This window comes from Anser anser (genome assembly GCF_964211835.1).
Source record: "Anser anser genome assembly, chromosome: 20".
Lineage (NCBI taxonomy): Eukaryota > Metazoa > Chordata > Aves > Anseriformes > Anatidae > Anser > Anser anser.
This window is the reverse complement of record NC_139741.1, coordinates 7284520-7296034: the sequence shown is the minus strand read 5'-3', so window position 1 is coordinate 7296034 and position 11515 is coordinate 7284520. Positions and strand designations below refer to the sequence as shown.

The window sequence follows — 11515 nt, the reverse complement described above, 5'->3', positions numbered from 1 at the left end:
CCAGTCTGTCGTTTTCTTTGTCTGGTTTGTCACTGGTGTAAGTCGAACCGCCTCCAGCCCTGGAGCAGAGCAGATAAAAGTGAAGCGAGAGCCCAGGGGAGCAAAGATGTGCCTTCCTCTCCGAAGCCAGCGCTAGCATCTCCTAGCAGCCGAGGTCCCCATTGCATGTTTTTTCCCCCCTCCTTTGCCACCGTCTCTCCCGGGAGGCCGTGCCTCATGCTCTGCCATTGTACATCTTTCTAGTGTGCTCTCTTCTGGTGAGGATCCCCTGGGAAAACCGGTACGTTGTCCCAGACTGCGCTGTCACAGCTAAGCAGCGTGACAGACACGGCTTCCAGACGCAGCGAACACATGGCTTTTGGGGGTGGAGGGAGCTGCTCAGCGCCGTAATCAGGTCACAGTTGCATCGTGACCCATTCACAAAAACATTCCCTCCCCAAATTCTCCGGAGCCTGTTAACCAGCCCTGGGTGGCTCATCCATCAGGACCCGGCCAGCTGGGGAGATGACAGCCCTTCTCCTGCATTGCCTGCAAGGCAGGCAGCGAGGGCTGTGCCTGCGGGACAGCTGCTCCTCCTGCCTCACCATAAGCTGTTCACACCTCAGCATATTAGCAAATTGACTAATTATGGCATTAGTTTTGCTGGAAAACGTGCTTTTCTTTCCTTTCCTTGGGTTGCCCTCTACGTTGAACGGGGAGATCTAGCAGTGAAACAGGAAAGTGGCCGCAGCGTGTGGGCTGGACTGGCTGGTGGCATGCTGCATGCTGGCCGATACTGTGAAGAAGGCAAAAGATGCGAGGGACTTGCAGCAGTGTACCTTCACGTGTTTCTTCGGTGTTTAAACTGTCCGTGGGGGTTCCTGCCTGCTTGATGTGCAGGGCTTTTTTTTTTTTTGTGCAAAGGCTTAGGGTGCTTCCAGAAGGATCCCTTTAGTTAAGAAAACGCCTCAGAACGCCTTTGCTGTGGAACACAAAGGAGCTTGCCTGATACAGATCAGGGAGTTCAGGTGGTTGGTTTGCACTGAACTGCTCACATGCAAGTCCCCTGCTCTGCCCAGATCCCAGCCCAGCACTGATTTCATGGGCTATTTTTTAATGACGTGATGAAACGCTTCCCATTTTGCTTTTGACCTGAGTAAAGTAACAGGTGCATAAGACGTCAAGGGTCTGCACTAATTCCCTAGGCATGTTGTTTGACAGCGAGATGCTCCCAGGTCTCTCTCCCCACACTGTTTGCGTGGGCTCTGTCGGATGACAGGCAGCTGCTTGTCATTCCCCAGGGCTGTGAGTTGCTGCCAGCAGAAGACACCTTGGGCAAGAGAACTGAGCTGCCCAGCTGCTCCCCGCAGCCCTCGGGCTGTAGCAGTGTCCATGGTCATCACCACTGCTCTGCCGCTCTCCAGCGGGGACTGGCACGACAGCACTGTGGCCTGACAGCTCATTGCTCACACCCCCGCGCTCAGAAGCTGTGGTTTGGGAGAGGTGGCCATGGCAGCAAGGAGGAAGAAACAGGGTGACACCTTATGGGCTACTGAGTGAAACTGGCCCATGTTGTGTTCAGGGCTCAGCAGAGGAAACTTAATGGATTGGCAGCAGATCTGCTTCTAAAACACATTCTGCAGTGACTGAGAAGGGACAGAGGCATGTATCTGCCCCAGCCTCTGCGGATAGAACTGCCGTGTCCTGATGGAGGCTGAGCATGGGCTGGTGATACTTGGTTCCTATCCTGGCACGCCAAGAAGGACCTGTGCTGGGAGAGCTTTGGGAATAGGAGATCACAAGCTGGGAGACAGCATGGGGGAAGCTGTTTGCATTGCTCCAGCCAGGGCAGTGACTGCAGGGATGTCTTACAGGGCCAGCGCGCCAGCCGGGAACTTAGCCAACCCTAAATTCACACCATTCTTTTACAAATCAGGTTGGTAAGACAAACACGAGACATAAACTAGAGCGATTTCCATAGCAACCTCAGTAGAGGTTGAAAAGTCTTTTGTAAACAGAGAGAGGACTGAACCTGAGGAGCAGCTCCAATTTTCTCCATGGAAGAGGGAAAAGCATGGGGGCTTAATAAATTCAGGTCAATACAAATGACCCATAAATCTCAGACAGGGCCATTCCCAACTTTGTGTTCCTTTTTCTGTCCCCCTCTCCACATGCACAGCACGAAGCTGTCTGAAACGCAGAGCCCAGCCTCGCCGCTCCAGCTTATCTCCATAAACTACACAAAGCCTTATGCTCCTGTTCCACTGCAGCTGACCTTTACTAGCTAATTCTCTGACGCACGCACAGCCTGAGCACATGCCATGCCATTTCTGTATGGCCATAGCAGCTCGACAAGCAATTTGGCTTGCAGAGGAAGCTTGTATCACAGCCAGCTCTGGCTCCTCTTCCTCCAGCCCCGTCGGGCAAGCACGGCTCTGGGTGTATGAGTCCTCAGCTGGATGAGGCACTGATCCTGCAAAGCCCAGATGTTGATATAAACGCAGACAGCGCAGCATCCCTCCCCGATACCTGCCCTCCCCACCGCCCCGTGAGTCCGTGCCATGGGGAATCACGCTGCTGCTAGTGGCTGCCAGCGGGCAAGGCCTGTTAATTACCAAAGTGACATGAGCAGATGGTGCCGGCAGCCCTCCAGGGAGGCACCAGGAAGTCCTGTATCGCTTACACTGTCACGGGGCAGGGATTTGGCTGGGGCCAGGGTGCCTGTGTGAAATACTCTGAATTCCCTGCTCCGGGCTCTGCTGTTGGGGGCTGAGCCCAGAGCTTGGCATGACAGATTCTGGGGATGCTAACACGTCCCATGGGGTCAGCTTTATAGGGTCAGCCTTAACTCGGCACAGCTGCAGCCTGGAAAGTGCTGGGGGCAGCACAGGCGATACAAGCCCTGTCAAACATCGCTTTGGGGGAAGCTGGCTTAGAGGTGGGCAGTAGGAAACACAGCAGTGGCTCGGGGAAGCCCCCAACAAGGCTCCACCTGGGCCGGGAGCCGCCGCCTGCGTCCTCCTCACAGCCCTCGCCGTGCCCGGGAGCCCCTGAGGTGTGTGGGGGGGTCCCTCATGTAGCACGGTTTTCCTCCCCAGCAGCCAAGAGCCGGCTGCCGGGAGGCTGAGGAACGGCTGGGGCAAGCCGTAGCCCTTCCCTCGCCTTTTCCAAGGCCTCAAGGAGACGGGCTAAGCACCACAGACATAGCTGAGGGAGCCAGCAGCGCTCAGCCCCGCCGCAATTTTCCCGGCCGCGCCCGCCATGGCGGCGCCGCAGCCCCGGCGCGGTCGCGCTCGGTGACGGCTGGAGGCGGGCGGGGCGCGGAGGGACGGCAAAATGGCGGCGCCCTCGGCCCCGCGGCCGCCCAGGCCCCGCAAGGAGCCGCAGCCGCTCGTCATCCCGCGCAGCGCCGCCGAGGAGCAGCGCCTCCGCCTCGAGAGGCTCATGAGGAACCCGGTGAGGGGACCCCTGGTCTCCGGGAGGGGGAAGGGGGCTCGGTCACCGCCAGTTTTTGTGGGCGCTGAGGGGGAAACGCGACCCCGGTGCCCGTAGCCGGGGGTCCCTGTCCTGAGGTGAGGCGTTTGGGGAAGGGGTCTCGCCCTCCCTGCCTGGGTGCTGGATGAGGAGACAGCTCCCTGCTCGGAGCTCTTCCACTGACCTTGCGCCCTGGCTTCTCCCTCCCTTGTCCTCTGTAGATCTGTTAGGGAAGCTGCACAAACGCCTGTCAGCTTTTCCCAGGTTCTTAGTAGTGTATTCAGTTCCCACAAGCGTGGAGGTGCTGCCTTTCTTCCTCTACTTTCCACGCTAAAAAGAAGCACAGACGCTCCTAAATCCTCCCAGGGTTTGTTGACCCGCAGGCCTGAATTTGAGGGAAAGAGAGGATACCTTTCGATTCTCATTTTCTGTGTGCTCCCTGTGCACGAAGAGATTTCTACATAAGTGCTCCTTCTGGGGTCTGTCAGCTGGTGGAAGAGGCTGTTGTCGTGCATATAGCACACTTGAACAACGTGTTAAAATTGCAGACTTTGCTCCTAGAAGCTACTGACGACTGGTTGGTTTGTTCTTACAGGAGAAGACCGTACCGATTCCTGAGAAACTGAACGAATGGGCACCACGACCTCCCCCGGAGTTTGTTAGAGATGTGATGGGTAAAGATCCTATTCTTCAGATAACTGTAGGGTCATCCACATTAAGCTTAGAAACTGTTTAACAGAAAAGACTAGAGGTGATTGTTTGTTGTTGCTCGTTTTGCTAGAGAAAAGAAGTATAAAATGTGCTTTTTGAGCTGGTTTTTCAAGTTTTGTTTGGTTCTGGGGTTTTGCTTTACTGCTGGTTGTCAGAACACGAAGTGAACAACACCTGTGGCACTCCAGCACGTGGGCTGTGTGTAAAGAAATAATCCGTTGCTGTACTGATGACAAAGCATAAGTAAATCTGGCTTTCCCACAGATATGAGAGTGCCCTGAAAAATTCTAATTATGAAGTCCGTCCTTTGATTGTCTTGAGTCTGAATCTCAGGCAGTGAGAAACAGACATGTGCAGTGGATGTGATTGTGTGTGGTCAGGAAGGGAGCTAACAGCTGTGCAAGGAACCCAGCACAAGTTTTCTGCTTATGCTTCACTTTTATCTGGAGGGATTAGGTTTGGTATTTGTGGTGTAAATTCTATCTGCATATGGAAGTTATCCCTTTCTTTGGAACTTTTGTCCTTATTAATGATCCTTTCCAGAGTCTGACTTATTCTTATTTCAGAATAATTGATCGAAGACTAAAGGTTTTATACACTTTTGAATAAACTGTTGTACTTACTGTAATTCTCTCGTGGCTTTTCAAAATAGCTTTGCTGTATGCTGTTGGACTGTTTTGTTTTTCTGGGAGCACTTGACATGCTGGGATTCTGTTGGTATCAGGAGCACCCCTATTGGAGCCCCAGCTGCCATGTTTTAGTTACTAGGTGTCTTCTTTTGAGCATGTTTTTGTGTGCTTTGCATTGAGAAATAGCTTGGGAGACAGACAGATAGAATGGAGTGCAATGTTGAAAGCTCCTGTGGGGCTTTTAACGTGCAGATTGGTGCCAAGAAGAGAGAGTTATAAGGATTTTGTTCGTGAAGGAACAGATAAAAACTGTCGGTGGTATCTGTCTTGCAAGGAAAACTGTAATGTGATGGGGTTTATCACCTTTCTGTTGACCTTTATTTTTTTTGGTATGAGATGCTGAAAAACAATGAGAAGCAGCGTTGGTAGGATGTTTCAGTTCACCTCTGTCTAGAAGACCACGGCATGTGTGTTTGATCTCTAGTTCTTTTACTGCCTTGGTGTCTAGCTAAGACTGGATTCTCTGTGGGGAAGATAGGATGCTATTTGCCTTGATCAGCAGAAACTGCAGTGAACCATAAGTATAGGGTTTTGCAGCTCAGTTTGGTTTCTGGTTGTGATTTGATCTTATATAAAATAGAGACACGCTCTGCGTGTAGATTTTCATCTTACGGTGCCCTTTTGTATGTTCTGCCCCTCAGCATCTAGCTGTAGTCATATGTGAACATCTGGTATATTTTATCTTCTAGCAGACTGACCCCTTTTTATCGTAGGTTCCAGTGCTGGAGCTGGCAGCGGGGAGTTTCATGTGTACCGGCATCTTCGTCGCCGAGAGTACCAGAGGCAAGATTTCATGGATGCCATGGCTGAGAAGGTCAGCAAGACACTCTTTGTAATATTCTTCCCATGACTATTTGGTGTTCATTGCATTTTTTTTTTCTTGTAAAATCGTGTGCAAACAGTTAAATTCTAAACCACCATCAGAGCAAAACAGTGCAGGAATATGTGATATGTGGTGTTTTTGTTAGCATTGAAACATTTGGTGTTTCGTGTCAGACTTGTTTCATCTTTCTCTGTTCAGTGGGGGTCCTAGCACACAGTAAAACAGCATATGAATGTTTGTGTTCTCGTGTTGGATTGAAAATGTTTTAAAAACTGTTAGAAATGTCTCTAAGAATGAAAGGAAATCCCTAATTTCATTGTCTTTGACAGACAGCATCAAAGCAAGTGCATGCACACAGACTCTTTTTAAATCTTGGTCAGGTAGAGGATTGCTTCCTCCAGAGAGATTATACTCTCTATTGGCCAAGATGAGTCCTTTGATTCATATGTTAATGTTTGTGTCTCAAATTATTCTCTTGTTTTTATTGACACATTCTTTAGGGCAGAAGCCCAGTGCTGCTCATCTGTTTTGGTGAGGATTCCTCCCTCTAAAGCCTTCAATAGTTGGCTCAGGCTGCAGGTTAAGAATGCTGTCTGTACAGAAGTCTGCTTTAGGATTACGGCTTTTGTATAAAGAGCCAGATAAAAGCTGGCAAAGCTCCCTTCTGTATTTTGCGAAAAGACTTCTCCCTAAAAGGACGTGATTTTGAAGAGAAGTATTTTAATTTAGGTTGTGACCGAAGTATAACATGTGATCAATTACAGCAAAGACTAGATGAGGAATTCCAGAAGAAACTGGAGAGGAATAAGATGATTGCAGAAGAACAAACAGCAAAACGCAGAAGGAAGCGGTAAGGGCAGATTGTTCCCAGGAGGCTTGACATGGAAAACCTCATGCCCTGTGCCTCATCTGTAGCTACGTACTTTGGATAAATACTCTCACTCTGTTTCTACATCTGTCAGCCAAGAAGTCTAGCTGTGGAAATTAATTTTGTAGATGTCATTGCTTGGTTTCTAAAGGCAGTTGTAAACTTGACAGGCTTTGCTGGCATGGTTTATTTTCAGTGCCACAGCTAGCAGGATAACTTTGACTGGTTGAGCAGCTTTTGCTGACACTTGTGTTGACTGCAACACGCCGTACTGCGTATTTGTTTTAACAATGTCAGAAAAGGTCTGTATGTACGTCTGGCTTAAATAAATGTCTGTAACAGCTGACATCAAGCAGCTTAAGCGCAAAAATGGGTGCTGCTTAATGGGTGTGTATGTGGGTTTGGAGTAGCAGAGCGTGATGGGGCATGATGCTGTCCTCTGTACACCGTAAGTGTGACTAGCCCAGTTCAGTCAGTGCATATGGAAACAGCTGTTTATGAGTGCAGCGTTGTTAAAATCAGTAGCTGCTTCTACCTACCTCGGAGATAAGTCTGGCAGGTTAAGTCTACTAAGTTAGGTGGACAAAATAAGAAATATGAAATCCTTCCTTCTCTTAAGTTTTAGACAAAGTAAAACAGTTACAAGATTGGTGCTCTCAATTAATGGCCTGAGAGTTGTTAATGCGGTGATATAAGAATTTAAATTCCACAGTCTGTGCCATCACACCTTTCAGAAATAGCAGGATATCACGGCTTGCCTCTTTCAGAGGGTCTGACCCTGCGCAGCTTCTCTTTTGTCTCTTTGAGCATTTTGCATTGTGTAGCTGAGAGTTGCTGCGAAAAGGCCTGTGCAAAGTGACTCACTGGCATATTAGCACAAATGTTGGCAACACCAGCATTGGTGCCATCTTACTTTAGATGTAGTGTTGTCCAACAGATGGCCAGCAAGTCAGATCTGGCCTGCTGCCTTTTCCCTGGCTGAGAAGGAGAACAACTGTTCAAACAGCAAATGCTGCCTAAACACTTAAACACCTCCTTTCTCCCTTCTTCCGCAGAGTAGTCTAATGGTGTAGGTATCAAGCAACTGTGCCCTGTAGGAGCCCCCTAAGTTACCTCACCACCCTTTCTCTTCTGTCCCAAGTTCGCAGATACGGTACCTGGCTCTTTCTAAAGAATCTGCTTACGGCATGAGAGGAGCGTGAATCCAAGATTGCTCTGCCCACTGTCTGCCATTAGACTGCCTGGTTACCTTGGCTAGGCAAACAGAACTGATACTCCCTCTTAACCCCTGTGTTAATTCTGGGCCCAATGTAATGGTTAAGCATAGCCGAAGATGAGGATCAAAGAATATGTTTTTTTGTTTGTTTGTTTTTTCAGTTAAAGCATATATTACTGTTGTTTTTATTGTTGAATTCTAGCAGTCTGGGGTTTTGACACCACTTTCTGTGTTTTTATTAGGTTAGGTAGCTGAAATGTAGGGGCATCTTCATTATTTTCTTCTTTCTTGTGTTCTTGGATGTTCTTGTGTGTCAGATAGTTTTGGCTGTAGTGGCATCAGGGAATAGACTTCAAAAGAAAATTTCCATAGAACTAAAACCAACATAGAAATGTTTCTGTTGATCTTATGTGTAATTTTGCTCTGACTGAATTTTTAGTTGAGGCCAAAGTTAAATTGAACTTTTCTTCTGAAGTCTTTTTCCAAGATGTCTGTAACAAGTCCTTAATCAGTATATGATTACAATGTGAAGTAGCTTTACAATACTAAATTTTCATGAGTCTTTTTTTTCATTGCTTTTCAGCCAGAAGTTGAAAGAGAAGAAACTGCAAGCTAAGAAAAATAAACTTGAACAAAAGAAACAGGAAAAAGGTCAGTAAGAGTTAGTTTTCTTTTCTCAAGACTCGGTTCTGTTCCCTAATCGAAGCCTTAGAAGGGTTTTTTCCACCCCCTGTCCCAAGCATTCTTGATAGATGGGTAGGAAGACTGATCTCAAGCTTGATATTTTTGTTAATATCTCAAAAGTACTCTTTGAAAACCCTCTAGGTTGAGATTTAATATTACAAATAACGTCTCTATTTATGAATATTTTCCCCTTATTAGGGGAAATTTTGGACAGCAAATGCTGGAGTCTGATTTCATTGATTGTGGATGTTTTACCCCAGCTATTCTGACAAACTGCAAATTTAGAACATGCACTAAAAAAGGTGATATTGTTACGGGCTGTTCTTTTGAAATATTTTTAAATACATATGGGAAAATGGGGAAAAATGCACAATTTCAACATCAAGAAACTAAGTTATGATTTTGTGTGCAAGAAATTGAGACACTGTGGTGTTATCTGTTCTACACAACTATTTCATTTCACATAGAAATAAACATGAAAAATCAGACTGCTGCTGTTCTGCCGTAGTCTTGGAAATGAACATTCAGCAATGCCAGTATAAATGTTTGTTCAAATTTCTGAATACTCATTGCTTCCTTTCAGTGAGTATATTATATCTTACTTTTTCAAATAGTTGTGCTTTATGGATTAGCACACTGCCTCTGCAGTAAGTCTTGGAGTTAACACAGCTCCCGATAAATTCTGCTAGAATATTAACTTGTCTGACAGATCTACCTTATTTCTGCTTTGCTTTTCAAAGTTGGATGTATTTCAGCTGAACCATTGCCAGCCTTCCATGTAAACATGGGAGGGTAGATTAATCAGCAGGTAAATTATACTTGTGACAGCAAGTGAGTGTAGCAGAGTGCTTTAGTTTTGTTTTTAAAAGCTACTTGGTCATGAACTGTGACTGGGAGGAGAATTGAAGTGTGAGGCTTAGCAGAACAGAATTATCCATCCGTTCAGAGCGTGGCTGGGAGAGAGGAGAGCTGGGCAGGGACTGGCACTGTGGTTTGGGACTGCCATGTGCAAGTTGTTGGGCTGGAATGTTCTTGTTCGGCACAAACAAGTCATCTGGAAGCCAGGATTGAAACTCCTGTCTTTAGAACAGTTCTTAGCTTTTTGCAGTTTTTGCTTCTTTATTTAAAAAATAATAAATAAATAAATAAATAAAATCGGTGGAGCTAGAAAGCACTTACAGCTATCTTTAGGCAAATGAGAACAGACTTGTCTTTTGCTAGTTTTGTTTGCCTTGGGTTGAGATCTGAGAGTTCTTTCTAAAGTAACGGAAATGTGTTTGTTGGGCCTGGTAGGTAAGCGTTTATCTTTTTTTTTTTTTTTTTTAATGAATGAATAGGTAAAACTTCAGAGTTGCCATCTTTCATCTTTACTGAGTGAAAATCTTCAGAATAAAGGTTGGCACTAAATTGGATAGTCACCTAATCTAAAATGACAATATCTAACTTCACCACGTGGTGGCATCAGACAACTAATCCTAAATGCTAAGTGTAAATGGTCAGAACCTGAGCTGAGTGTGACTTGGTCTGAGAACCAGTACAAGAGCCACTGGGAGCAGAAGGAAGATTGTTAGATCTAGGTCCCACTTCACACCATTTCCATACCCATTATTTAATTTCTAGTAGCTGTTTTCTCTTCTGGTCTTTTAGCAGGCATCGTGAGTTTTCTGTGATCCTACTTAATCTGGCACCTACCTTAAAGGGTTCCTGTATTTGTTAATAATCTGAACAGTCTGTAAAAGGTCTTGGCACCCTATGGAGTTTCTGTAAAATTGGACAGGCATTGAAATATGCACAGCCTGGCAGGTGGCTTCCTGGTGTTTGCATTCTGTGACAATACTCTGTGATACTTGAAAGTTCATGCCGACGTGCAGAGGTGAGATTGGGAAGGAGATAACCTATCACTTCAGCACTTGGCTACCTCTGATTGAAATAACGTTCAATAGGAGGTGGAGTTGTTTAATGATGTCTTGGCACAGTGGTAATGCAGCTTGAGTGGTGCAGGCGAGGGAATATTTCTCCGAGGGAGAACTTGATATTCAGGGCTCTACATCACTCAGCAGAATTACTAATGCCTAGCACGTTTCCTTAGTATCTGGGACTACTTTGTTGTGAGACATTTAATGTGGAAGGCACACGGGTCATGTTACCCATTCAGACTAATTAGTGTGATCTAATACCTGTTCGCTGAGCACCTGAGACTATTTTATTGTGAGATATTTAACAAGGAAGACACACGGGAATATGTTACCAATTCATACGGTTTCTGTTTTCAGAATCTGATCAATCTCAAGAGCGAGTCAGCAGCGAGGATGATGAAGAGGATAGCAAGGAGGAGGAAGAGAAGGAAGATGATGCCGAAGAGCCAAGTTTTGTGATGGGAAGAGGATGAGGCCTCTCAGGGAGAGCTGGAAACACTGTTCATTGCTTTATATCCAGGAGCATGAAGCCTTTCATCTCGGCCAAGCGGAACCCATTGGCGTACGTTCTATCTGCTTAACGGTGAATGACCTTCACGTCGCAGGCCCAAGAGATACTGATAGAGAAATGCCAAATAAGAGATTTTTTCCTTAATTGCTTGTATAACTGCTGTGCAGTCTGCTCTGTTTGCTCTAAAGAGTCAGCTGTAAGTCTCTGTGACCCTGGAGTTAATTCTGACATGGCCCAGAGTGTTTTCTGAAAGCTAAAACATATCCATTACTATTTAAGGAAAATATTACTGTGAGGACTACGTAATCTACTTTTGTCAAAGCTGGTAGCAATCGGATACCTGAATCTAAGGGCAGAGTTTAACCTGAAATAGAAAAGTGGTCTGTAGCCAGACTGTCTTGCACTGTGAGTGTTCTGAATCTGGGGGTTTGTATGGGGTCATCTCTAACCCAAAGAAATCAGTTTATGTTGCTAGACAAGTTGTATAGATTTTTAAGCAGGATCCCTTTTTTATTGCTAAAACTTTCCCTATTACTTTTCTTCCGTGTTTTTTAAATTAATAAAAGGGATGTGTCGGATTGTTCTGTCTTCTTTTATTTGAAGAGGATTTCAGTAAAATGAAGAGGTGCTTGCCGTGTTGCAGG

The 11515-nt window shown here is 46.2% G+C and overlaps 1 protein-coding gene across 1 annotated transcript; it reads left to right on the top strand.

Annotated features, from left to right (window-relative positions):
- The first annotated feature begins 3048 nt into the window (after positions 1-3048).
- Positions 3049-11449, top strand: PRKRIP1 (PRKR interacting protein 1). The gene is made up of 6 exons (XM_083806162.1): positions 3049-3435; positions 4049-4127; positions 5567-5667; positions 6441-6526; positions 8344-8411; positions 10718-11449. Exons 1-6 carry the CDS (start codon positions 3316-3318, stop codon positions 10831-10833), a joined length of 570 nt encoding a protein of 189 aa, XP_083662288.1. The 5' UTR covers positions 3049-3315; the 3' UTR covers positions 10834-11449.
- Positions 11450-11515: the final 66 nt, after the last annotated feature.

What these genes read in the sequence shown, in the direction of transcription:
- PRKRIP1 (XM_083806162.1), top strand. Translation starts at nt 3,316, where the DNA reads ATGGCGGCGCCCTCGGCCCCGCGGCCGCCCAGGCCCCGCAAGGAGCCG. An exon ending in GCAAAACGCAGAAGGAAGCG is followed by an intron (nt 6,527 to 8,343) that starts GTAAGGGCAGAT and finishes ATTGCTTTTCAG; the next exon opens with CCAGAAGTTGAAAGAGAAGA. An exon ending in ACAAAAGAAACAGGAAAAAG is followed by an intron (nt 8,412 to 10,717) that starts GTCAGTAAGAGT and finishes TTCTGTTTTCAG; the next exon opens with AATCTGATCAATCTCAAGAG.